Genomic DNA, 27,928 nt, shown 5'->3' with positions numbered 1-27,928 from the left:
TTGCAGCTTATAAATGTGAACCAGGCACAACTTGCAGGACCAGAAGTACTGTCTGTATTTGAGAAAACAGGGATACTTGGACTTACTATCAAGTTTGGATGCTGCTAGTAAAATCTGCAGATAGTACATAACATGGATATTGCTGTTCTAACTTGTCCACAGAGTTCACTGAGGAGACCAAAACCCGGGGCAATACATTTTTCTAAACCTCACTGCCTTGATGGATGCACACACTCCAGAGGCAGGGTGTCTTTGCTGTCACAAAGCCCAGAAAATCTGTGCAACTTCATATTAAGAAAAAAAAAACAAAAAAAAAGGAAAAAAAAAAATAAAGAGAGCAGCTGGGGAAGCAAATGAGAAGGACTGGTCTGGGAGCTGCCAGCCAGCACCGCAGGTGACTGATAGGACTAACAGAGTCCATTGGTTTCCCATGTATATAAGTGCTGCTAGCTCAGCTTTCATGGTCATTTTTAAGGCAATATCAACATTATAATTTAACTACTACTGTCTAAACTAGTTTCATGGTCATCCATTCTCTAAAGTCACCACCTCTTATTTTTTACCCACAATACAATCATACCGAAACATACATCTATTTAAGAAAAAGAAACACCTTTATAGAAATGTTGATAGTGCTTTGAAATCCTTTGTCACAACTGGGGCTCCTTTAGACATTGCTAGAGGTCTCCCCACTCGAATATTCCCCTGTTGCGCTGGGCAGAATAAACTTCACATATCTCCCCTTCTCCCAGCCCCTCCTGATTCGCAGAAGTCTTTGCTGGATGCAAGGCAAATTGAAGATGACTTTTGCTAGGATCACAGTACATGGGACGAGCAGTGTGAGGGTGTAGGTTGGAGGCAAGTAGAATTTGTACTGGTTCTCATCGAAGGCCCTCGACCAGCCGTACGTGAGTGTGTGTAGAGTGCTGATTACCAAGGCGACAAATCCAAGGGTGGACTAAAAGGAAGGGAAACACACATCAGTTAGCAGAGGATCTCGTGCTTGTCTCATTTGTAATCTATTCTTTAAGTGTACATAGCACAGAAAAAGCAATCAGTATTCCTGCATTTCTTGGACAGAATAAAACACGACTGGAAACCTTTCCTGGGTAATGTGCCAGACTGCATTTTTCTTTTTCTAATCAGAGGTTAAGTGTGATATTAGAAACTCAGCAGGAGCTTCCCAGAAGATGCTGCCAACTCTGCTGAGAGCTGGGCTCTTGCCTCCATGCAAAGCAGCAGCCCCCCAGCCCCTGCTGAGCACGTAACCGCAGGCAGCTCACAAACGCTCCTCCCAAGCCGCAGCTGCCAGCTCCACTGCCTGCCGGTCCATGGCTGGCGAGAGGCTGCTGACCAGCGGGGTGAAGCATCAGCATCGTGGCTCTGGACCAGCAGTTGTCTCTGTCAGAAGCCGGTGAAGCTGGAGCTTTGCACAGAGCAAAGACACCTTCACGTAACAGCCGTCATCTACAGGAAAATGAGATTGCAGAGACAGAGAAAATGTGGTCTGAGGTGAATAACAGCCCCTACCGCTTTCATTCTCTGTCCTAGAGTTCTGTGTGGGTTGCTGAGCCAGACCATCCAGTGGTATGACAGACTAAGTCCTTGGTATAGAGAGTCAAGAGCCCTTTATCCACCTGGGGAGGCCACAAGGACCCAGTCCCTGTTCTGCAGACAAGAACTTTCCCTATTTTCATGATTTCCAAGCATTTTGCATGCATACTTCCCTGTGAGGGTTGCTCTCAAGAGGGGTTTTAAACTGTGGTCCTCTCTCCGGTGGTTTCATGCCTCTATCAGAGGTGGTGGCTCCCCAGTTTGCCAGCTCCTGCTGCCCGCTGGCACTGGGCGGGAGCCGGGCACTCACTAGAGGTGTCCCAAATGCACCCCTTTGCTGCTATGTTTTCAAAGAAAACCATGGGTGTAGCATATTACTTTGATGCCCTATTTTGAATGCTTGGTCTAAGCCTGTGTTAACAGCCAAATTTCAAGGTGCCCAGACAAGAAAAACTTAGGTGCTGATGTCCCTAACTTAGGGCAGGAAGCCTTTCCAAGTCAAACTATATGGCTAGGGGTAGTGGGTCAGAGATCAGCAAGAAACATGGTCTTCCTGAAGGTATGTTCAGGAAAGAGGGCACAGCAGGGAAAGAAGGGATGAGGGCAAAAGAGGAGGAAGGAGTCATCATTTTCTCTTGGGAAAAATAATCTTAGCTGGAAAACTACTCAATTCAAAGCATCCCTTCCTATTTTTGGTTGTTGGGAAACTATTTAAAAACCCAGACAACTTTTTAAAGTGAACCAGATTGTTATCAACAAACTCGACCAAAGCTCCTCTAACCTTCAGAGCCGATGGTTTAGGCAGCTAAGAGGACTGTGCAAAGGAGGAAAGGAGAGCTGTAAAATGTGCTATCAGGTCCAGGTACTTTACTTTTACAGCACCTATCAGGCAGTCATGTGGGTGTCACTGCCAAGGTTTCACCTGTACGACACCCTGCCAAATTAAGGAACTCTTCTGTCTGTGTTACACATGGGCATTACTCAAGGTCATGCCAGGAGTTGGGAGCAGACCTGTGAACTGATCTTCAGTCCTGTGTGCACCCCTGCACATTCCAGGGACAGCCGTCCTTCTTGCCAGAAGCCACATACAATTCCTAAGCCGGAGTGGTAACAAGCAGCAAACCCAAACAGTGTCAAGATTAGTTTCACTTGGAAAATCAAGGAGGAGTTTGCTGGAATACGCAGTAGAATCTATTAGCAGGAACTGACTGATAGCTCATGCATCATTTCCCAACACTGAGCTTTTCTCGAACAGGGAAAAAAATCCCTGGGTGGCAGAAGGTTGGAAATACCAGCTTGAGACTCATCTGTAAAGCAGGGCAGGGGGAAGGGAGACAGAGTGAAGTTCAAGGGCAGCAGATGCTTTCTGCCCTGGGTGGAGGGTGCTTTCAGAGTCAGCCCGAGTGGGGCTTTATGCAGAGAGTCAGAGCTAGAGATAATTAGTTTGTTCCTCTACAGTTTCTCTTTCAGCCACTGCTGGTACCAGGGGGAGAGCAGGACTGGAAATTAGTAGTCCAAAAGGTGACAAACCATCACAGGCGCTCAGTGACTCACCTTTGTGTGCAGGCAGTGGGGGACAAGAAACAAAAACCCTAATTGGCAAAAAACATGGGTAAGCTGCCGGTGGCTGGAAACAGCACTGGCAACTCCTCAGACTGCAGCAAATGGGCTGAGCTGCTTGTAACACAAATGTGGGGCTGTCTTGTGAGAACTTGGGTGCTGGGACAGAGCAGAGTCCCTGGGGGAGGGAGGATTCCTAATGCCATTGTCTGGCTGAAGGACCTGTGGTCAGCAAGGTCCCATGGCTGCACCCACCAGACAAGCTGTCAGCCAGGCAGAGGTTAATCAAGTGCATGAAAACCAAGTTTTTCTGATGGCAGCTTCACTCAGTATGTATAGCTGAGTATATATTCACCAGAGGAGGCTTAGATGGGATATCAGAAAAAAAACCCTTACCAGAAGAGTGGTGAAGCATTGGGACAGGCTGCTCAGGGAAGTGAGGGAGTCACCATCCCTACAAGTATTAAAGAAACACGTAGACACGGCACTTCGGGGCATGGTTTAGTAGGCACAGTGGTGTTGGGCTGACGGTTGGACTGGATGATCTTAGAGGTCTTTTCCAACCTCAATGATTCTATGAGTACAGTACAATGTACAGCCTGCTGAGCACCCCGCAGGGCGTGATTTGCCAAGATGCTTAGCCCTGATACTGTGCTGAGATTTGAAGCTCTGCTCTCATTTATACTCTCAATGCTGTTACTGGTTATGGAGCTTTTGGGGATTTTTTTTTTTGTGTGTTCTAAATACTGGCAGGGTTTTTTTCCACTGTCACAGCATGGGGAATATGGGGTCACCACCCACATAGGGTAATGTTAAAGCCCTCTGAAAGATGGCTGCATGAAGATGTTGTCTTCCTAATGCAGACTTTGCATCTATTTTCTCTTCTCATATCTCCCCCGTCACTCTGGTGTCTGTGAGGTTCCCTGTAACACATCGGTGAAGGTGATTCAATTGCATGTGGCTCATTTACAAATGTCTGGGCAGCATCCAAAGCAAACAGCCCCTTCCTGACCCAAATATGTTTCTGACTTCTGCTGCCGTCAGTCCCATGAAATCATTAGCTCTGTGAAAGCAGCTCCAGCTCGCACTTCATCAACAGGAGGGTTAGAAAAGGTCTGATGACAGATTCTTTGCATCTTGCGATATATGAGCTAAGAAAGAAACCAGGTCAATCCAACCTTCAAATTCCAGAATACTTCTCAGGTTGGGAAGGTAAAGGCTATCATACACATTTTTACTCCTCAGCCAATTAGAGTTGACCTGTAAATCACAGGGGAACATTCAAAATGTTTCTGGTAAGTTGAATTACATACAAATCATTCCTGTTATCCAGTGTCTCAATCCTGTACACTTTTTGTTAATCAAATCTGGACATACAGGGGAATTGTGTATCCAATTTAACTGCACTTAATTGAAAGTTGTATATGTGCAGGAACTACTGTAAAATTAACTGTTCTTTTTCCTAAAATCTTAACAATAATCCAAACTGGATTTTCAGCCCTTCAGGCAACAGATGTGTATCTTCAGAGCATGGCCATATCCCATGACACTAATACAGGTACACACACTGCTGCTGCTAAATGTCAGATTTGGGAAGCTCCAGGTACAAAGTGGCTCCTGTACTTACCAGAAGCCCCATCCCTCTCTCAAATATGGCTTTTGGTAGAGTGTCTCTCAAACACAGACAGTTCAGCTGAGATGGCAACAAATTCCTGCATTTTCTGGGTGACATCTGGCTGGGGTGGCTGCACTCCCCATTTTCCCTGTCTTTCATTTTTCCCAGGCACAGGAAGCCCTGATGCTTCTGATGCACTGTAAAAGGGTCAAGTGCTAGATGTCTCAATATTTGAGAAAGCAGCCTCGTGCTTCACCCCTTGTATTTACATTGTGCCGCTATGCATTAATTTAGGGAAGATCACATTGCACTACATGAATTTTAACATCTGGAGCCTGGGAGCAGTAGCTGTATCTGCTCCTAATCTCCCCAAGAAAGGCATGACCAACTTATTGAAGAGTAAATAATTTCAGAGAGTCCTCAAAACCAAAATCGGAAGCTAATGCACCCAGACATCTGTAACCTGCTCTTTTTATATGTTATTTCCACAGTAGGGCACAATAGCAGACATGCCTCTCAAGCACGTGATCAGCTGGGAGCTCGTGTCGCACTGTCATGCTCTATCCTACACGGACAGAAATAGGTGTGAGTATCTTTTCCATGAACTAAGCCAGCCAGTTCCCATATGGGGCAGCCAAGAGCTATTTTGGAGCCGACCATCACATATTTGTCTGCTTCCAGTGCTGACAAACCCTTAGTTCTGACGCGGGAAGGGGTCCCAAAGGGTACATGCGACAGCCGTGTTACATGCGCTGGCAGAAGACAGCAGAAGGCAGCACTACCCGCTGTGACAATGTATATACTACATGACACAACGCCAGCACCCTCCAGGAGAGCTGCCAGGCTGCCTGGGGAGCCAAAGGGAATGCAGAGGCTATCAAAGCCTCCTTCCAGGCTGCAAGGGAATATTCCCATTATTTGGGATTTCTGGTAGGAGACGCCTAAGCCAGGATGGACCTATCAGCCCTCCTCTGATACATGGTGGCAAGAATTAATATGCTCCTGCTTGTCTGATCCGAAAGAGAGATTTAAAGCCAGGTCTCCCTTCTCCCCGAGGGACAGTCTCTTGGGGTCAAGCTCTCCTGGTGAGGCTTTTCTACTCAGTGTAAATAATTACTCGCTAGCCCATTGCAGGAGAGGAAAAAAGACGAACTGACTTGCTCACTTGGTGATCGGGGCGCTTGTGGGGGAAGCGAGGGAGCAGGCTTCAAACTCCTGCTCTAATGAATATTGAATTATTTATATGCTGCTGAAGAGCTTCAACAGGACAGACTGGATGATATTCATCTCTGCATCCCTGAACCCTGTCCTCCCCTTTTGAAGGGTTAGAGGTGATGTAGGGGGGAGGCTCCGCAGGGGAGATGCAGGGGGACGGGATTCCACAGGGGCTCACGTGTGTCAGGTACCACGTGGGTCACTGCAGCGGGACTTGAAGCCTGGTGCACACTGTGCAGCAGTCATGTAGGAAGCACAAATAAGGAGGGGTTTTAGGGATATGGGATACAACAGTGGCATGATGAGTGGAATTTGGGGAACTGAGCCTCAAACTGAACTCTAATGTGCAGGGAATACTTGAAAGTTCACTCCCTGCCATCCCCAGTAGTTACCCTTAAGCTCGGCTCCAAGTGCTGATGCTGCAGCCCCCAAGTTTGGAGTTTGTGAATGTCCTACATGGTCAACGCAAGTCACTATGGGAATTTGGCCTTTGGGAGCTTGGACATCACTGCAAGTGGGAAGAACGCTCCTAAACCACTGAATGAAAATTACCCCTGCACTCCTAATTCATCTTTTAGAATCAGACACGGACTTTTCATTGAAACCACGGCCATGTCTCTGTGCTTCTTGAGCTCTGGCATTTTTATGGACCAGTCTAGGTCTTTTCAAACCTGTTTGCTGCACATTTGGGTGCACGCAAGCTCTGCCAAACCTGACCTTCCACTGCACTGTCCTCCCAGGTACCTTCCTAACTGTTGTTTTTTTCAAAAGCTCACTCTGACTGAAATGCAAGGACAGATCTGTGTCCCACAGTGGGTTACCTGCCTGCCCTCCCCAGCCTGCTGCAAACCCCCAGACCATCTCTGACGTGTTCTCCATGACTGACATGTGACCGGCTCCAGGGGGATCTTGCCCATGGAAGGGAACAACCCTGAGCTCTCAGAATGACCCCAAGGCTTTCTGCCTTTCTGCCTTGCATGACTTCAGGTTTTTAGCTGTGAACAGCAGTGCTGCCCACGGGCACAGGGGAAAGGACTTTCCAGGGGATGTCATGCTGGCAAAGCCCAGGCTGCTTTTTTTCTCAGGATCTCTAACTAATGCTGTTAAATGCAGGATGGAAAAGAACTTCAGCCAAGACATTAAAGACTCCCTCTTGCAAAGCCTGCTGCTAATCCTCACGTGGGTGCCCATGACACATTCCATTTTCCCTTCCACCTCCCCAAACATCAGCACAAGAGCAGTGCAGCACCCCTGGGACACACCACATCCCACTGCCTCACCACTGCTGCTCAGTGTCACCTCCCAGGTGGGGGATCCACAGCTCCAGGGTGCACAGGGAGCTGCGGAGCAGCAGCATTTGCCCCCAACACTGGTGCACAGGTTGCAGTGGCTGTAGCAGACCAGGGCCATGCTGGGACCACAAATAAACCTCTGCCCCCTGTGGTCTTCGTGAGGGCCTGACTCCAATGGCAGAATCACTCTCTGGCATTGGGAAACGTCAACTTTACCTGAATGAAACTGAATTCCCTCCAGTTGAGAGAGTTTGCGATGGATGGAAGTGAAGTGATGGCAAGTAACGACAGCAAGCCCAGGGCAATTATTCCAACAGAGATATAAATCTCCATCCTCCAGACTTCCTCCTCTACCCAGATATTCATCTTCTTCTCCACAGCCTGGCATGACAATGAAGGTTTGTTAAAATGGAGCACTTAGGAATAGAGGAACTCAGTTTCATCTGTACTCATTTTGGTTTTGGAAGCAGGTTTTCTGGATGGACACTGGGTCCTATTCATACTTCCAGCACTACTTGTTTGGGAGGTGTGGAAATGTTCTTTTATCCCACTGCCATTTGGCGAAAGCTAGACCTGATTTGAAGCCTGCTGGGAATAACTGCTGAATCCTCTCAGCTCCCACCGCCCGTAAACACAGCAGCAATCCCCCAAGTCGCGTTTGGAAAGACAAATACAGATGCTTGAATATGCAGTAGTCTCCTAATAACCTTCATTTTAAGTGCATTTAGGGGGGAAATTGTTCATGCTAATGGAAGGGAAGATGGGTTTTATGCTGCATGGCAAAGAACAACATTTAGAACTGTCCTCTTTAGCCCATTAAATGGATTTAATTTACTAAACAAAGATGTTGCTAGAAAACAGGAGGCAGAGGGGAAATGAACCCAGGATGCTTGTCTGAGATTAATGTGCAACTATGGCACTCGAGAAGGACCAGCTCAAGGCTGGAGCTGAAAAGCTGGGGATGTCATTTGATGGATGCTTTGAACAGCACTGTTGCTGAAACCAGCTGTCCCGCTCTCCAATGCCCCACGGCCCCTTCCCTCCTCTGTGTTGTGACAAGCACTTGGAAACACTCGGGCAAATATCCCAGTGCAGAAAGCAGACTGGTGGTGGGACAACTCCTTGTTCAGGTTCCCCACTCAGCTGCACCAAGCTTGTGCCATTCCAGGAGGGAGCAGGGTGAGCAGCTAGAAGCCAGGGCCAGGAAAAGGGCAGAATCACATTTTCTTATGGCACTACCAAGTTACAGAGCTGGCTGAATTGCCCAAAGGCAGCAATCTCACACTGGATAAACACCAACAAGGTTTATTGTCTCAATAAGGCAATAAAGTCCTTTTCCATTTCCTCATTCTCTTAGACTATGACCAATTCTTCACCATCATTTTGTTAAACCGGAGGCACATTGTGATGAGGACACACGTTCTACAGAACATTCCCCCTGGGTTATGGCTTGGTCACCTCAGCAGGCACCTGCTGTAAGCATTAGTGTGAGCAAAGAGGCATCTACCAAAAGCTAGGGAGAAAAGTTGAGGGGAACTCTGCTCCCTCCACCGCTGGATTTTTCCCCCTCTTGGCATTTTTCCTGCCTCTGCCTTAGTCTCAGACACACCTGGTGCTGGGCAAGGGTGGTTTCAAAGCCTTTTCTGAGCTTCTGGGGAGCAATGGCATGGAGGAGTTTGATCCTATAGCCCTGGCTGTAAATGCAAGGCCAACAAACTGCTAAGAAGGCTGATTCTCAGCACGGATGGGTGCATGCCCAGTACACGGTGTGTGGTTGCTTCGTGGAAGGAGTGCTCAGATGGATAACAGCTTATTCCCACTGTCCCACAAATGCTTTGGCAAGGGAATGCAAAGGCCAAGATATTAAGCCTGATACTCAACATCTGGATGCCCATAGAAGACTACTACAGGTGCTGACATGAAAAGTACCCACATTACCTGCTTGACAGCTGTCTCAATTAACTGGTAGCGGTGGGAGCGGCGCATGGGCAGACAGAGGCTGTACATAGCATGCAAAGCCGCACAGAAGAAGCTGAGGAGACCAATCTGCTTTCGGTGCTGGAGCCACTGGTCGAGCCAATCTGGAAAGCGCTTATATTTTGTGCCATAGTGGAGTTGCAAGCAGGCTGCCAGCACCCCGGGCAGGTAGACGAGAGACAGCATGACGTAGGACACACAAGGCAGTGTTGTGTTGACCACCTCAATGGGAATCTTGTACAACTTGTTCTTCTGCTCCCTGATGTAAGGGTGGATGACCTGCCGGATCAGGTTGTAAGTGAAGAAGCAAAGAAAAAGCCCCAGAGCCAAAAAGATGGGGATTTTCCAGGCTGGCAAGAGGCGCAGGGGAATGTTCTCAATCTCACGGGCTGATGACATGCAGCCCATGTCCACAGGGGTGAATCCCATGACTTGAGCAATTTCTGCTACAGTGCGCTTGGCTTCTTGGTTATTTGAGCAAATCAGAACCTGCAATGAACAGAAAAATGCACAAAAGGAAAAGAGAGATCAGGGTGCTGGGAACAAGTGCTTCAGGAGGGATGCTGTGCTAAAGGAAGCCTACACTATTCCACTGAGCATCATGCTTCCTGGCAGGCTTTCTGATGGGGATCACCATGGCTGCCAAAGCCCTCCCTCCTGGACAGGTTTCCTTTCATGTGTGCACCACCAGTTTGTTTTACTGGCTGCGTTTAGATAAACAGACAATTAAATAAAACTTTTCAGCTAGGCAGAGACTCCAAGGACTACAAAGCATGAAGTAAGTGGAGGTACTACATTTCTGAGCAATGCAGAAGCTGTGAGGTGGTCTCTAGATGCCACAGCCAGCACTCAGACACCTTTTCCTGGAGCCTAAGGCCATTTGCTGATACGGCCAGACCTCAGCTGCTGAAACAACTGGGATTTGGCCCTTGTTATAAGAAAACAATACCTGCTTATTTCCATCCCTGGCACCTGACTGCAGCGTCCACGCAGAAACCACGTTAAACCCCTTGACCACAGTGCAGGCTGGGAACAGGGAAGCCAAGTGCTCAGCATTGGATTCCTTGTGATGGTTGATCTCGGTGTTGTTACTAACATCCACCAGGATCTTGCCCTCCAGCACATCAGCCAGGTCACAGAGGGTGGAGTAATGTTCCCTGAAAACCGCCACAAAAATGACATCTGTCTTCTTCACCGCATCAGCCTGGAAGGTGACTTCTGCTGCAGAAGGGAAGAGGCCGGCCTTGCGCTTCGGGTTGCGGCTGCCAACCACCACCTTGAATCCGGAGCACACCAGGCGGATGGCCAATGACCGTGCGAAGTCCCCACTCCCTAGCACCCCTACGGTGCGTCCCACTGCTGGTGTGGTGCTCGGGTCACCCTCTATGCTCCGATGGGCCAGCAAGGGCTTGGCCATATCGCCTCCAGACATCCTGGAAGGAAAAACAAGGGGAAATTGCAAGTTCATTGTGAAGCTCTTACAGAGACCCAGACCACATCCCCAGTCATGAGGATACGTGCCAGTTAGGCCACTTGAACAGAAGTGCGTGTGGATTTGGTCCCAGTAGTCCAGGACCCATCTACCAAAGCCAACAGTATGTGTGCAGTAATGTACAAGCACCATTGGAGGGGGACAAAACACCACACTGAGTTGAAGGTGAAGGGATTTAGGAAAGTTTCGTGTGTTTGCATGGTCCAACACCTGCTGGCTGCATTCATCCATCCTTTGCTGTTCTTCATGCTGACATCTCAGGCTACCAGAGCAATCTTAACAGAGACTAGGACCAGCAACTCTCAGAGCCCCATGGAGCCAGCAGGCATCTTCTCAAAAGCCCAGGACCAAGGATTCCCTGGAGACCCCCAAGCCCACATTTGGGAAAGCTGGGGGTGGCTTCTCATCTTGAGAAGCAGAATCAAGGCAGGAAGTTAAAGCTGAAACTGTTCTAAAAGTGGAAAAAGAAGAGAGTTGCAGCCTCTCCTTCTTCCAATATTTGGGTCTGGTAAGCACTGTTTGCTTCAGCTCTTCAATGAGTAATGAGAATTTACTCGTGACATTTAAAAAAATATATTAAAACATGACGGGATTTGGTCATGAAATATCTTGATGAGCTTTACAAACGTTAATGAATTTTGCCCCGTAACACTCTGCTCTCTGTAACATATTAGATATTGAGGCCATGGAGAGGTTTTAAGCAGATCAATAAATTCACAAGCAGCACATCAGCCAGCCCTGGAGGATAGATGAAACTCTGGCAGGGAACTGCCAGACGGCTCACAGGCTGTGCCACTGTCACTCAAATCTGCCTCCCAGCTTAAGAAACGGCAAATTTGCCCTTAGGGAATGGCAGATTCCTTAAGGGCAGATTTTTAAGGGGTTCAGGATGTGGCCCAGAGAACTTGCATACCAGGACATCTGGCATTTGCATTGCACACAGTGGTAGAGATCATAATAAAGACCATAAATAACAAACTCATGATATATTAGGGACCAAGACAACCTGGTTTTGGTGGAGTACAGTCTTGCTTTATAGCCAGTCATGTTCTTTCAAAGTGCAGGTGACCACTCTGATCGGGTGATCTGATCCCTGGCACAGGCTGTGTTTTTCACAGGCTTTTGGAAATGTCCTTCACCCAAGGTTTTCCTGGGATTGGAGCAGTAGTGGTGCAAAGGGGGAGGGCACTCCTGCATGAGGAGTTACCAATCAGAAACAAAGGGTAAGAAGCAATAAATTATTTTCATAATGGGAAGAGGTTATCAAAGGATTTCCCTGAAGATCTGTGCTTTTCAACAAACTCATAAGTAATCTGGGAAAGGGAGTGAATACTGGGAAGATGGAACTTGTGGGTGATGATTGTTTAGCACAGTCAATCTTCATGCAGAAGGATCTCTTCATTCAAAGTGCCTGAGCAACAAAATTCACTACTGAGACATGGCAAGACCTGCCTATGGGCATAACAACCCCTGACTCCACTTACACTTTAATGAGCTGTAAATTTGTTAAAACCACTCAGAAAAAAAGATCTGAAGGTCACAGTACTTTGAAACTACCAGTTCAGTGCTCCCTGGCAGGCACGTACCAAAAAGAGCCTGAGTTACTGGGGGAGAAGATCTCTCACAAAGCAACCACCATCTTCCAGTGCTTCTCCTCATGGAAAGCATAGAAAACATCTTCAGCAGATGGACCTTGAAACTATAATTCACTGCTCTGGATACAAAAAAATTGTGGCTGTGGTGACAGTACTGTTTCTAAGGCAGAGGTCTCTCTGTCTCTCTGGGATAAGCAACCCCCTTGTCCCAGAGACCAAAGATGTGCCTTCATGGAAGAAGTGCTCTCAGGAGAAAACAAGTGCCAAAGAAAGGCATGATGACTTCTCCCCCCCTAATAACATTGTTCCTATGTTACGTGGGGAAAGAAAGACTTTCTTTCATGCTCTAGTTAAGAGAGTTCTGGTAAACTCAGAAGTTCTCATACCTCACTCTGAAGGATTCTGCTTCTGTTCTAAACCTACAGAAAGGTTTGGATGCAGCAAGGCTGATTTGGTAACGCTGGCTGTGTCAGCTGGGTTAATCCAGGCTCCTGCCTGTGCACACACCCCTGCTTTAGGTCTATTCCATGTGTATCACAGACACTAAGATGTTTCATCCAGTTATTAGAAAGAAAGACATACAAAACAACACAGACAACACTACCATATCACTATAAATCCATACACTGAACCGCACAGTGCAGTTCTCCTCACTCCACTGCAAAAAAAAAAAAAAAAAAGAGGGAACAAAACTATAAGAGGGCCATAGAGAAAGAGTGAGAAAGGTGACAAGGGCTGCCTGCTTGGAAAAGAAATACATGGGTGAGGCGGGACAAGGGAATGTCTGGGATTTCTTCAGGTGAAGAGCAACTTCACAAGTGGAGCTCAGATCAATGGGGATGCTGGAGAGCAGGATGAACAGACCAGTCCACAGTCTTCATTCACAACCGGCCATACTGCAAACCCCTAAGGCGAAGTAGAGCAGCTCAGTCTGAGAAGACTGTGTTTTATTTCCTGGCCCCTTCCTATCAGAGGCTTTATCAAAAGCTTACTGCTTCACTTTTTAGAAATGTGGCTCCACCTAAATTTATTTGTGACTAGAACTATTTGTTCTTGAGACAACGCTATTGTTCAGCCTAACGAGCTTTCTTTCCTACACCCCCCCTCCTTTTTTCCACCACCTGTACGAACAAAACCTTATCCTGAAATAGAGAGATGCATCGCTGGCTCTCAGCCAAGGGGAGACAAATCAACATTCAGGGTGACAAAGCGGTTGCTACCAGCACACTCATTTTATAATCAATCTAAAGCACCTCAAAAGCTCTCTCTGTGCTCCCTCGGGGATGAGAATTTTGCTGCAAGCAAATTTTCTTGTAGTGTGTTTTCTCTGTCCTGTAACTGCCACTGAACATGCGGAGAGATGTCGGCAGTGTTTGGAGATAAACAGCTTTGCTGTCTCCAGTTATTTTGATTAAAAAGGATGATAGCATTAAATGGCCTTTGAAGTCAGCAGGAGAGTTAAAAAGCAAGACGCCTCAAAATGTTTTTTTGTGGATTTTGATGTGATTATTTTAGTTGCACTTTGACTCTTGGGGCTTTGGGGCCGGACTCATCCCTGCTGCACAGCCTTTGGTGGGAGGGCACCTTGGTCCCTGCCACCAGCTGCTCTCTGCCACTGTGGGTCGCATTGCCGTCACTGCCACACACTGAAATCCTCCTGAGGAAGGAGGAGAAAATCCCTCTATCACCATAAAGGCATTTCACCAAGACAGTTTTTTTCCACTTCTGTATCTCTGTGGAGCACACAGACCCTCCTCTCCCACTTCCTCTCCTGTCTTATCCTGTCCACACTGCTATTTCCTGCACTTATGAACAATGTGTTACCTGCTTAAAACTTGCTCTCCAAAAGCTAATTCTTCACAGCAAGGTCAACTTGCCCAAAGTCTGTGCAAAGCACCGTGGCAGGAGGCAGAGGAGACCAGGAGTGAATACCATGGCACTCAGACATATCTTTAGCATGCTGCAGCCTTAGACAAACCTCATTTATTGATCTTGTCTATCAAGGAAACTCTAACCCTGCTGAGTTATGGCATGTGCAAGTCAAGGAGATCGGTTTCTTACTGAGGAAGCTACGAGATTATTTAAAGCACAGCCTGGTGGAAGTAAATTAGTTTCAATCCTAACCGGGAAGCAGTTCTCTAATTAAAATATCTAACACAATGTAAAGCTGCCCTTCATCTAGACTATTAATGACACCCTTATATCACTGCGTGGGGATGCTATGTCCAGCTCTATCACATTTTTTCCTGCGTGCAGTTCAACGACTGCATTGCAATTACTGCCATTATTTGCAGGACAAGAGCAGTGATGGGCAACGAGCAAAGCGGGGAGCTCCACTCTGCCAGGCACCCTACCAAAACTGGCCAGAAGGCCGCTCCTGCCCCAAAGAATAGGATCAGACAGACAAAAGCTGGGTGAAACGAAGCAGTCAAATCTCTGTTGCCCAGGCAGAGGGAGGGAGGTTCTCTCATAGAAGAAAAGACATGGATAATTCAACATATTTTGCACCTGAGGCTTGGCAGAGGCTGTTAGCTTAGGCTCAATGCCAGGCAAATAAGTTTTTTCTGCTTCTCCACCCACACTGAGCGGCCTCACTCAGGTTTTGCAGCAGGACAGACGTTCTGGATGGAGCCAGGCTGCAGGAGCCTGCTCAGGTGTCTCTGAGCTCACAGCAGAGTCAATCTGCCAAGCAGATCATCCCCCATGACTAACAGGGAACTAGCTCAGCCGTTATCCTCCGTTATCCTCGTTCGACAGACATGGGGGACCGAGATACTAATGATAACAGGACTACAGCAAGTTTGCCTGGGAAGACCCTGATATCCTTGACCAAGTGTTTAACAGCAAGACCACCTTTTTGGGCCCCTTTTGTTACCTCTGATACAAGAAGATAGCCTAACTAGTTCCCGTAACTGGCACTCTGGTTGTGTTCGAGTTGCAAACCCTGAGGAAGGAAGAACCTGTGGCAGCAAGGCATGGGCACATGTTCCAGTTCTAGGCAAGAAAATCAAGACCCATTTCACTGCCTTGGTATTCAGATTTATCAGATAAAAGACAACTTTGTTTTACAAGAATTTTAATTTAAAAGAAAATGCCTTAAACATACCATTTAGTTGAACTGTGCTGAAAAATAGGGCAGCAATATCATAAGGAGCCTGAAGAATTGGTCCTGTCCAGTGCAACCAAACTGGTTTCTGTTTGCACAAAGGCTCAGCCTCATGTATGGAATCTGAGCCAGCAGTACCTTGGCTAAAACAACCACTTTTGTATCTTCCCCTGAGGTCAGGTTTTGTTTAGACAGACCACAACTGAGTCTTGAGTAGCTGTGGATTCAAACCACTGCAGGTCATCACACAGCCTATGCTTCAGCTTCTGCACTGGGGGTTACTTGAGATAAAGCATATGATTATTATCTACATGCCCTAATGAGCATGTAGGTTGAAAGACCAGCAAGCTGCAAGAGATATCAAATGATGTAGCAGAGCCCTTGGTCAAGTCATTGCAGAGGAACGTCCTGCTTTCCACACCAGGACAGTCCCTTTGGGCTCTGCCAGCTGTAGTGGGGGCCCCACGAAGCATGGTCCCATATCTGCATGATCTCTGCCCCCCGCGGACTTTCAGTCTGCGCTGAGGGACCTTTGAACCACGAAGCTGAAGCCCTACAGCTTCTTTTTTGCAGAGCCCTCTGTTCAGTGCCATGCCAGCTGGTTTCTCCTGCTGCGTTAACCCTCAAGAAGCTCCAGCTGGAGAGCAGCATTCAGCACCTTAAGTCTCCATTCAGGTCTTGCTCTGAGCAGAAATACTGGTTTTTTTTTTTGCTACGGCCATTTTCTTCCCAGGGAAAAGAAAACATTAAAGTAGTTTTCCCCACACCTAGAGCATCCCTCTGAGAAGCACAGCGAATACCAGTACCTGTTGAGACTGAACAGATTTAAATAAGAAAAAGGCTTATCCAAAGCTACTATAATCCCAGCTCTAGTGCATACTTCAGGAGACCTTTCAGTCCTGCTCAGGCTGACTGGAAATAAACCTTCTGCTCTGCAGGCAAGAGAAGGAGCAAGGGGAAACCAGGCTTGCTGCCTCTTTCCCTCGTTCTCCTTCCAAAGCAGAGTTAACTCCCAACAGCACAAACCAGGAACTGGAAGAAGAAATAAAACACCCCTTGGTATTACTTCAGCCAGAAAAGCCATGTTGCAAACCTACCTGGGATGCCAGCCAGGCCACGAGAACGAGGAAATGCCAGGAGCCAGGACCCCCTCGGAACCGTCCTTCGGTCCCTTCGTCTATGGGGCACATGGGGCAGGGAGCACTGATGGGGCACGGGGATGGGGCACCCTGTGCTGCCACTGCTGGACTGGGGAGGTGGGACAGGGACCTGCCCCTTGGGGAGACGGTCCTGCCTCAAGCCAGCATTGTTGGGTGCTGTGGCTGTCCCCTGCGATACGGTGGGCAAGCCCACTGTGGGCTCCTGGGCTGCAGTGACCCTGATCCTGCTGTTGGACCTGTGGGGTTTGCTATGATCCCAAACCTGCCACAGGGCTCACAGTGGTGCTGCTCCATGTCCCCCTGCCACCATTCTCTATCCCACTGCACTTTGCATTCACAGGTCCCCATCCCTCCCCCTGCCCCAGGGTAGTGTTTATCTGATTATCTCATTTGTCAGGTGTTTCTCTGTTCAAAGCACTTCTATAAGCTGCAAGAGCCTAGCTTTCTCCTCTCTATCTCTCAATCCAATTAACCTCACCTCTTCCTCTCTTACTCCCAAAGGCAAATAATTTGCCCTCTCCTTCTCTGCAGATACATTATGCATTTGGAGAACGGGTTTCATGTCTCCCTTCAGTTTTTCCTGCACAAGTGAAACCCAACTCTTTCTCCAGAGCTGTTATTTGCCCAGTGTCTGACAACTCAGCCTCTCTTCCTTGCTCTCATTTTTCTTGGAGGATGCCCATAACTACATTTTCCAACCAAGCCCCTAAAAAGCACTGGCTGGATCACAGACACTACTCCCCCAATGTGCCACTTCTCTTTTTTGATCCCAGCAGGCTGTTTACTTTTGCACAACTGCGTGACACTGTTGACTCATGGGCCACAGTGCCCATCACTCCATCCTCTGCCTCCTCACAGCCACTGCCTGACTGGTCACTCACCCGTGTCCACAGGGTCAGTCAGTCCTAATACACAGGACAAAGCATGTGCCCTGTTTTTTTTAAAGCATCTCTCCAGTTTGTCACAATCTCTAATTCCTAGTCTCTCCTCATCTAAAACATTTCCAGTCCCTCCTAGCTCAGTGTCACCTACAAATTCAGTACGTGCCTCCCAACACCATCACTCGCTAATGAAAACACGGGGTGATGGGCCCTGACTCTCCCACTCAATGCAACCTCCAGTTTAAAAATTAATTAAATATCAAGTATGTTGTTTTTGGAAGCCAGCGGTGAAGCCAATGGCATGACCCTGACCACAGGATGTTCTTCACCATGACCAAAACTCAAAAACATCTTTCAAAACAGGGGTAAGGAAGGAGAAAGGGCGACCAGAACCTCCCACAGGGGCAAAACAGTCTCTTTCCCACACAGGTCAGACATTTTGGCTACAGTTTTCCTATAGAGATACATCAGCCTGTGGTCACTTTGCAGGGACAATTTCCCTTCCCAAGGTTAAATGAGCAACATCAACGCTAAGCAGAAAAATCACCCACCTACAATATGGAACTGGAAAACAAACTTCTGGCTTGTTCTTTTAATCAAAACAATGTACTTTTAAGCACAGTTACCAACAGGTTCTGTCACAAGTAGCCCCAAACTCTCCTCTCCTAAATTTGTCTCCAAAGGTAAAGGGTCTCCCTGTGCAATTACCACTTCTCTGCAGTGAAGTCCTTGTTCAAAAAGCTTCCTGTGCTCTTCTGTTAAAGGATCTTACTGCCCATGTCTGCTGTGTCGATAGAGTAATGAGAGGCCTGGGAAGGACCTGCCTGGAAATAAAACATCATAAAATGGGATCCCGAAAGTCTGGGAAACCCAGAGGCTTCATTTTAAGAGTGTGGAGAGCACAGTCCTGAAGCAAGACAGAGTTTTCGTTGTGTAGTGCTGATGCTGACATGGCACACGTGACTTCATACGGCTGACGTGGCTATAAATAAGGTTATTTTCCCTGCTTGTCATCTCACAGTTCTTAAGTGGTGTAAAGGGATGGTTTACAGCAACTTCAGGTGCTGTGCTGAAGTCCTTCATGGTTTCTCGTGCCTCGGTTTTGGGTGTTAATTTGCTTTCTGCTCTTACCAAGTTAACAACTATCATCTCACTAACTCATCCATTTCTGAGCCTTCCCTTCCCAAAGTTCAGGGAGAGCACAGAAGCAGCCAAAAGCCTGGATGGTGAAAGCTTCTCGGGTACATCTAATAACACCCTGTGGCCAGACACGATGGGAGAAGATGCTCTTGCCTGAACTAAACTGGGGAAGATCTCTTCCGCTCTTGTCTAGGCAGCATGTGCTATTCTGCTAGGAGCTTAAGGGCTTTGGATATGGTGAGACCTGACTCCAGCACTCACTGCAGGGAGCCAGCAGGCTCCAGCTGTTTAAAACCTCTTTATTTCTTTCCAGGAAAGATGCACAGGAATCATGCTGTGTGTGCATGAAAATATTTGGATTGGCTACTCCCACGGTGCAGTGCCTGTTAGAAGGGTCTCCAAGATCAGCACTCCTTCTCCTTTCTGACTTTGCCTCTCATGGTGACTCAGAGGATACACAGGACCACACGGGGTGAGAAGACAGCCTGGAAGGGATCTTGGGGTGGAGGGAAGACACAACTGATGGCATGGGGTAACCTCAGCTCCTGCTGATCTCTTGCTTTTCTCCCTCAAAGCACAGGCACTGCACACAGTGCACAGACGTACCTCTGAGCCAGGCATGAAAACATACACACAGCCATGAAAATGGGGTTTTCTGCCCAGGAAAGGCAATGAAGCTGGTGCAGGGCCACACTCTGCCTCATCTGCCTTTCCCAGCAGCTCCTAGGAAGCTACAGGGAAACATGGGGCAAATGCAATCGCTGACCAGGTGGTCCTGTTCAGAGATCCAAATGGGTGGGAGAGAGATGCTCTACACCGAAGGTCAACTCACTGTCCTGAGATGCTGGACCCCCCAGCACTCTGCTTCCCCCTTCCTGCCCTTGCCTGTTTGCCTGTGTTCGGCACAAACGTGTCTTTGGTCCAACATCTCAGAGAGCAGAGCCAGCTCTCTTTGCTCAGGGAGCACAAGGGTCTCGCGAGTCAGCCCAGCGAGGTGAATTCACCTGGTCCCTTCTGCTGAGAGACACCAAACTGCGAACATCTTGCTATGTGTGTGCCGTTCTTGCTGTCTGATTTACATCTCCCTCTTTACTCCTTCAAGCAGGCGATGAGATCAACAGGAAAGGAGGAAGAAAAGGGAGTGTTACTGACCTGAGAGCTTGAGGAAAGGCAAGAGAAGGCATTGGGAACAGATCGTGTAAGGATGATGACTACAGTGATCACGTTGCCTTGTGAATATAGCACTTGTTTTGTCTGAGCACACTGTATTCCTGAGGGCATGTTCAAGGCATGCCACAGACACACTCGCTCTGCTGAGCAGCTATCATGGGCAGGAGATGAGTCTGGGAAGAACATCTCAGTATAAAGCAGCAGATGAGGGAAGTGCGGTGCATGTGTGCACACATGTGCACGTGCGGGTGAGCAGAGCATGCCTTCCTCTAATGACTCCAGTGGCTTAGAAAGCACCACGTGTGCTGGACGAGTACAAACCTCACGTATTTCACCACCACTCAGGAGAGCCGTCCTGTGCCAAGCTACGCTGGTTGCTGCAGAGGGAGCTGATGCTACCTGCCTGATTGGTTCTGTCCATGTGGGAGCCTTCTTTAATAGTCTTTAATGTGTTTTTTAAAGCCAGCTCTGCTGGAATACTGCCTCCTGCACCCACTATTGGCAAGCACACCCTCGTGGTGATAAGTTATTTTATTCTGAGTAACTAAAGTGATGTATGCTCGTATCTATTAGTGCTTGCACATGACCAGTAGCTGGTATCAGTGTACTTTTGTGGTGGACATGTTATCTACAGACCCCGATTCTTGAAGCCTGTGGTCCACGAGGAGCTCTTAGAACACTTTTTCCAAAGACTACAGCGATGTATTGATACAAATGGAATGGAAATGCAAGTGTTACCAAAATCAAGGCTTTAGAAAGACTCACTTAAAATCTGAGAACCTCGAAAAAAGGATGGGGGGAATTTCTGTCTCAGTTCCCTAAATCTTGGGCAAATTTTTCAACATGCACAAGTGATTTAGGACCTGAAGTACCCAAGGGCTTTTGGAAATGGGACATAAGCTCCCACATCATGCTTTCAAAATGTCATACCCTTTCAGTAAAGCTACATTTCCCTTATATGAATATGGGAAGGTGCTTAATCCACTGGAGGGCTGTAGAGAAAACTACCTGATGAAGAAGCAGTAACTTAAAATTGGGACATAATCAGCATTTGCCTCCATCGTAAGTCTAACAAAAAGCTACTTCTACAGTAATGGTAAACTTAGAGATAACAAATCAGTGGGTTTAACTGCTGGTATGTGACATCTCTTACCACAGCTGCCAGTGCATTCCCCACCTCTTGCGAGAGCTGGCGTGGCTGGCCTACTTCTTCCACCATCGGAAAAAATGTGTTTCCCCTGAATCTAAACCTGCTTCTATTTATGGGTGTGATGTTACAAGGTCACAGTCCAAGCATAATTCCTAACAATAAAAATCAAAAGAAACCAAAAACAAAAATAAAAAGCAAAGCAAACAAAAAAAAACCCATCAGGCTTTCAAAAAGCCCTTTTTCCTGGGGTTCTGGTATGTTTTTTTCCAAACAAAAGCTTGTTGAGTCATCAACATTTTCCTCTTGACAATTACGGAGAAAATCAAATATGTGCAGTGACTACAGGATCTCCTATTACCGTACATTTGTTTCATAGCAAATGTGATTTTAAAAGAGGAGAAAACTTGATATAATATTTAAATCTCATTACCCCTCCATCTCCTGAGCCCATAGGAGTATTGATACCGTAGTCTATGGCCCTTCTCTCCCGCTGTCTCTCAATTTTGGTTTCTTGCCACAGGTGTAGTTGGTTTTATTTAGACTATACTGAGGGAAATTATCTGGGGTCCTCAGTACCCTTCTGTCCTTTGCTCAGCTCTCCCCAAGCTCCCTGTTACTCAGCAAAGGGGCCGTTATGGCCTCAGACAGATGTTACACCCTGGCCAGGGTCACAGGATGGGGACCATCCCACCGCAGGTCACATCACCTGTGGGACAGTCCTACTACAAAGTCACCTTTCCTATTCCTTCACAGCTTTCAGCCTTTGTCACTCCAACATGGATCAAATCCTTAAGTCCCCCCCCCATAAAGCATCCAACCCTTGTCCCTTTTATAAGCCCCTACATCAGTACGGAAGCCACACGGCTGCTTCCTGCTCGCCTCCAGGGGATTGTGGGCCAAGATTCCTCCCAAGTCTTTTTATACCTCATTGCTGATTTCACCCTCTCAAAGTATTTGTAGAGCAGAGAATGAAAAAATGAAACCAAAGTGCAAAGCACTCTCTGAGAGACAGATGGACTTGTGCATCCATCTGCCCCTCAGCACCCTCAAGAGTACCAAATCCCAAGCGGACAGGGATAAGGACAGCCTGCCCTGTTCCGGGCGGGTCTGTGTGTGCAGCACCTGGTGCCAGGGAGTTTCCCGCACCTGCACAGGTGTGTCAGCTCGCTCCGGGCACGCACCTCCCTGCACCCCTAGGGACAGACCCACCCCGGACACGCTGGACCTCTCGGAAATCCCTGCCTGGGAACCGACCCGAGCCCCAAACCCAACCCCAGGGGTCCACAGCCCAGCCTGGCCTGAGGCTGCTCCACTGAGTTGAGCCAAACCCAGCCGAGCTGAGCCTGGCCGAGGCGAACTGCGCTGAGCTGTGCCACACCGAACCGAACCGAGATAAGCTGCGCTGAACTGAGGCAAGACAATCCGAACCAAGTCAAGCCATGCCAAGCTGAGACAAGACAAGATAAGCTGAGCTGAGACAAGACAAGCTGAAACAAGCTGAACTGAGCTGAGCTGAGACAAGCCGAACCAAGCTCAACTGAGATGAGCTGAGCGGAGCGGAGCTGAGCCGAGCCGAGCTGTGCTGTGCTGAGCTGAGCTGAACTGAGCCAAACCGAGCTGAGCTGAGCCGTGCTGAGCAGAGCCAAGCCAAACTGTACCAAGCCAAACTGAGCCGAGCTGTGATGAACCGTGCTGACCCAAACCGTGCAGAGCCCTGCCGTGCCGTGCCGTGCGGAGCCGAGCCGAGCCGTGCCGAGCCGAGCCGAGCCGAGCCGAGCCGAGCCACCCCCGCCCGCGGGCGCAGCCCCGTCCCCGCCGGTCCGAGCCCCGCCGCCCCCGTGCCCCGCGGCGCTCACCTCTGCGCGGCGGCGGGCGGGCGAGCGGAGCCGTCCGGTGCGGCGGGCGGTGATGTCAGCGCTCCGCCCTCCTGCCCATGTGCCCGCCGGCCGCCGCGCTTTGCTGGGCACCGTGCGGCACCACGGCACGGCTCGGCATGGCATAGCCCGGCACGACACGGCACAGCCTGGCCCGGCATGGCACAGCCCGGCGCGGCACAGCACAGCTTGTCCCGGCTCGGCACAGCATGGCACACAGCCCGGCGCGATGCAGCGCAGGCAGTCCCGGCTCGGCACGGCATGGCACAGCCTATCCCACCTGGCTGTGCACAGCCGGGCTCACCATACAGCACGTCATGGCCCAGCACAGTGCAGCCTGTCCCAGCTCAGCATGGCATGGCTTGGCATGGCATGGCACAGCCTGGCATGGCATAGCATAGCATAGCCTGGCTCAGCTCTGCACGGCATGGCACAGCCTGGCCCAGCTAGCTCTGCACAGCCAGGCTCACCACATGGCACAGCACAGCATGGCTCAGCAAGGCACAACGTGGTTTGGCATAACCTGTCCCATTATGGCACAGCCTGGCATGGCACAGCCTGGTCCAGTTGGCTCTGCATACCCAGGCTCACCCCATGGCACAGCACAGCATGGCTTTGCATAACCCAGCCTGACATGGCCCAGCACAGCCCAGCTCAAACTGAACTGAGCCAAGCTGTGCTGAGCCGAGCTGTGCTGAGCTGAGTCGAGCCGAGCTGTGCTGAACCAAGCTGAGGCGGACCAAGCCAAGCCGTGCTGTGCAAAGCCAAGCCATGCACAGCCAGGCTCCCCATGGCCAAGTGTGCCATGGCTCAGCAAGGTACAGCACGGCTTGGCATAACCCAACCTGGCTTCATAGAATCACTGGGTTAGAAAAGACCTATTGGATCATTGAGTCCAACCATTCCTGTCTGCCACTAAACCACATCCCTGAGCACCTCATCTACCCATCTTTTAAATACCTCCAGGGATGGTGACTCCACCCCCTCCCTGGGCAGCCTCTGACAGTGACCGATGACCCTTTGTGTGAAAATTTTTTTTCTGACATCCAGCCTTAACCGCCTCTGGCGGAGCTTGAGGCCATTCCTCCTTGTCCTGTCCCCTGTCACTTGGGAGAAGAGCCCAGCTCCCTTCTCTCCACAACCTCCTTTCAGGTAGTTGTAGAGAGCAGTAAGGTCTCCCCTCAGCCTCCTCTTCTCCAGGCTAAACAACCCCAGCTCTCTCAGTGGCTCCTTGTAAGACTTGTTCTCCTGCCCCTTCACCAGCTTTGTTGCTCTTCTCTGGACACAACTCCAGAGCCTCAACATCCTTCCTGTAGCGAGGGGCCAGAACTGAACACAGGATTCGAGGTGCAGTCTCACCAGTGCGAGTACAGGGGCAGAATCACCTCCCTGGGCCTGCTGGTCACGCCATTTAAACACTTGGCATAGCCGGGCCCCACGTGGCTCTGCACAGCCAGGCACACTGCGTGGCCTGGCATGGCATAGCCCAGAACAGAACCTACCCAGCTTGGCACAGCATGGTCCAGTCTGGCCCGGCGTGGCTCTGAACAGCCAGGCTTACCATACAGCATGGCATGGCATGGCCCAGCACAGCACGGCCTGGTCTGGCTCAGCACGGCGTGTCCCAGCATGGCTCTGTGCAGCCAGGTTCACCCCATGGCTCAGCCTGGCATGGCCCAGCCTGGCCCAGCACGGCTCTGCACAGCGAGGCTCCGCAGGGCCCAGCGCTGGGTGGTGGTGCGGGTGCCCTCTAGGCCTGGCCCCCTCAGCCCCCCTCCCTGCTGCGCCTGCCCGGGTGGCACTGCCACACCGAGATCAAATACAGTCGGACGGGAGGGCATCGCTGCTGGGGTTGAGCGAATGCGGTATCCCTTACAGACAGGAGTCCGAGGCAGACTTTAATTCTCTATTTGTAAGTACATTTCAGAACCAGCCAGTGTTTCATTTTAATAGGAGGGTGCGGCTCGGTGAGCCTCTCTGCGTGCTATCAGGGGCTGTGCACTTGCTCTTAAAAGCTGTGCCATGGGGTGTGGAGCAGATAATGGTTCTTAGCCACACACAGGGAAGGGGTTGTCCTGCTGCCGCCACCCCTAACACAGCCGCAGGGCCCTGCTCCGATACACCGGTGGTAGTGTGCTCTCAGGCTGCCTGGAGCTGGCACTAAAATTAGTCTTCAGGCACAAACTCTGGGTCAAACCCGCAAGGATTTGTAAAAATATCCCTCTGGAGCTTTGGTTCACTCGCTCAGCAGAGAGGACCCTGGAGGGGAGGGACCTGGAGGAATTATCTCATCCATCCCAGAACCATGACACAGTTTGGGAGATGCTGGTGCAATCTGTTTTTGAAGCCTACGTGAAGGGATGTGCAGCCTCTCTGACCTGAGCCTGATGTGCTTCATTGCCTCTGGAGTCAGGAGGGTTTTCCTAATCTCCTGATCTTCTCTGACTGTTGTCCTCTCTCTGTCTGCCTTGCACATGGGATGTGTGTTCTTGGGATGGAACAAGCCCCATGTCTTTCCCCTCTCCCAGGCAGGCCGTGGTTTTAACCATCTCGGCTCATGCTCACGGCCGTTCTCCGTGGATGTCCCCTGCCACCTGCCTCTGTGCTGCTTGCAAATGGGGATAGCTGCCAGCTGGGACCATCCCTGCCTCTGGGATGCCCACTGCCTCTCACATCCATGAGGTGAGAAATAGAGAAAACCTCAGATATGGAAATAGGGCAAGGCTGCAGCGAAGACGTGGGATTTCTGGGCAAAGTTTGCACTGGTGTTTCCTTGCACTGGGACCTTGGATAAGGCAAAGCTGCAGAAGCTGGGAGCGTTCAAGCCGCAAACTTTGAGATGCTGTGAGTTCCCTGGCTGTTGAGGAATACTGGAGAAGTGAGGAAACCTGTTGGCATGGTTAGGAAAAGGAGGGTCATTGTGATACCTGTAATTCATCGTGCCTGCGTGAATTCCATCTGTGAATGAAGGCAGCTGAGAGACCTAGATTACTCCTTACCCTTTTCTTCCCTGGTGTGGCCCCTGCCTCCTCATGCATATCGTAATGATAATTTATATGCCACAATCAGCCCTTTGTGGAGATGGAAAGAAAGAAATTGTTGAACTCTCCTATGTTTTCTGTATCTTGTTACCTGCACTCCTGCATTACATAAAGGACAATTTTTGCCTTTTAGTTTATTTATAAAACTCGCACTTATTGCCTTGTTTGCCTTGTTTGCCTTGGTCATTGTAAGTAATTTTGCCTGGTCCTTCTTTGATCTTTCAGGTCTCTGTAGATCCATGGTTGCACCTCTGGTTCTCCCCCTGTACCTTTCCCTTAGATGGGGTAAGGCTGCCATTATGGGTTTGCCATCATTTCCTTGGGTAATGACCAGTCTTCTAGGGTTCGTTTCGCCCAAAGCACTGAAATCTGCTTTTTTTTATTTTTTTGAGATTTTTCTTCCTTTTCATAGGTAACAAACTTTGGAGGTTTTTTCCTCATCATTTTCACCAAAATATCCCATGCTTTCCCACATTTCTGTGCCAAACAAGCACCTCAAAATGAACTCATTTTAAACTTGTCTCCTTCTTCTCAAACCCATGGCCAGCCCTGTCCAGGCCACCCATTTGCTGGGTCGTTTAAGTCCTGCAGCTCCATTTTTCCTGAAGACATCTCAGTAAGTAGCTAAAGCCTCCTTGGCTCCCAGTGCTTGGCTGGCTTTCTTGATTGCTCAATAAACCGCTTGGGAATCATCTTCCTGCTGAGGTGGCCTGATGTGGGTTTGCAAGGTGGCACCATTTATCTTCTACCCAGAGATGCTCAGTGTGCCAGGCTTGTGCTAAACTTGGCTGGTGGTTCTGTGTATTTCTGGGTTTTTTCCCCCTTTCTCCTTGCTGATCAAGAGTTTTCCCTGTGTCAGCTGGACCCTTCTTGTCCCAGCAGTCATCTTTCCTGGCCTATCACTTGGTGGTGAGAACTGCAGCTCTCCAACAGCACCATCTGTGTCCCCATGCCCAGCTGGCCGTGCCCCCGCTGCCCCCTTGGCTGCGGTGCCACCTGCACTGCCTCCTCCCCATCCTTCCCCCTGCAGCGCCGGGCAGCCTCTTTGGATCTGCTCGGAGCCAGAGCTGGCAGGCTCCGCTAGTGCCCATGTGCCGGCACAGCGTGGAACGGGCAAGCAGATGAACCTTGGTAGCTCCTGACTGCCAGGCCAAGGAGCAATGGGGGGCCTCCTCCTCCCACACCGTATCTCAGGGCTCTTGCTAGGATGCTCGAGCCATTCGAGGTGGCCACATGGAGGGGTGCACTGGGCCAGCTTGCCTTCTGTCCCACACCTAATTGATAAGGTGGGTGACCCTCCCCTGTCCCACGGCATGCCTGGGCATCACTGTATATAGACATCAAAGTGGTGGTCCCTAACCCCCCCTGTTCTTCTTCTCCCTTGCTGGCTCCCCTGGTGCATCACGGAGGTGTACGTGCTAGCTGGGGCTGGTGTGCACCGGAGCCCGCAGGGGATATAGCAGCACTGGGCAGCGGTGGCTGCACTTGAGCAAATATCCTGACAAAAGCAGAGCTTGGGGACACCATCTCACCCTGCCACCCGCAATGTCATAGCAAGGGAATGGCTCTGCTTTCCACTGAAATCCAGGAGTGATAAATGACACTTACCGTTTGCAAACCAAACCTATCTGGCAGAGCAGTTGGTAAACGTAACTTCTCCTTGGGCCTTTCCAGAGATGTGGTTTGGGCTGGAAGCTGCTTTCTTGTGGCCCAGCGATACCTTTCAGACTGCGAAATTGGGTTATAAGTACAAAAGGACCGTTAAGCGGGTTTCCCAGCACAGCACTTCATCTGGGCACATGGCCTGGCAGTCCTGAAACTGCCGAGACCAGATAGGAGCCGAGAAACTAAAAAGGTGCTTGTACAATGCAGGCGAGGTAGAATTGATAACGTGTGGTTAATTATTGCCAGCGAGCCAAGGCCAGAAATGAATTTTTTGAAGTTGTGAAATAGAGAGCATGCGCAGGGAGAATGAGCGGGCGGCTGCCAAGGTGGGCACAGGGGGAGTTTTAATGCCTCTGTGAAGCTGTGGATGTTGATGGATGCTGTGAAGCCAGCATCTTTGTTGAGTGAAGAAGTAGCTCATGTTGTCCCTTGACTCTGCTC

At 49.5% G+C, this 27,928-nt stretch overlaps 1 protein-coding gene across 8 annotated transcripts; it reads right to left on the bottom strand.

Annotated features, from left to right (window-relative positions):
* Positions 1-332: 332 nt before the first annotated feature.
* On the bottom strand, positions 333-27,678 carry STEAP3 (STEAP3 metalloreductase). 8 transcript variants are annotated; one of them, XM_054069772.1, is made up of 5 exons: positions 19,740-22,360; positions 10,163-10,646; positions 9,175-9,702; positions 7,453-7,617; positions 333-958 (listed from the first exon to the last, which is right to left on the bottom strand). In XM_054069772.1, exons 1-5 carry the CDS (start codon positions 19,769-19,771, stop codon positions 668-670), a joined length of 1,500 nt encoding a protein of 499 aa, XP_053925747.1. In that variant the 5' UTR covers positions 19,772-22,360; the 3' UTR covers positions 333-667. The 8 variants fall into 8 exon arrangements, with proteins under 8 accessions (XP_053925747.1, XP_053925748.1, XP_053925753.1 ...); XM_054069773.1 differs by lacking the exon at positions 19,740-22,360 and adding an exon at positions 27,431-27,678 and having other exon boundaries at positions 334-958; XM_054069778.1 differs by lacking the exon at positions 19,740-22,360 and adding an exon at positions 22,764-22,854 and having other exon boundaries at positions 334-958.
* Positions 27,679-27,928: the final 250 nt, after the last annotated feature.

Source organism: Cuculus canorus, chromosome 6, assembly GCF_017976375.1.
Source record: "Cuculus canorus isolate bCucCan1 chromosome 6, bCucCan1.pri, whole genome shotgun sequence".
In the NCBI taxonomy this organism is placed as follows: domain Eukaryota; kingdom Metazoa; phylum Chordata; class Aves; order Cuculiformes; family Cuculidae; genus Cuculus; species Cuculus canorus.
This window is presented reverse-complemented; position numbering and strand designations above follow the sequence as displayed.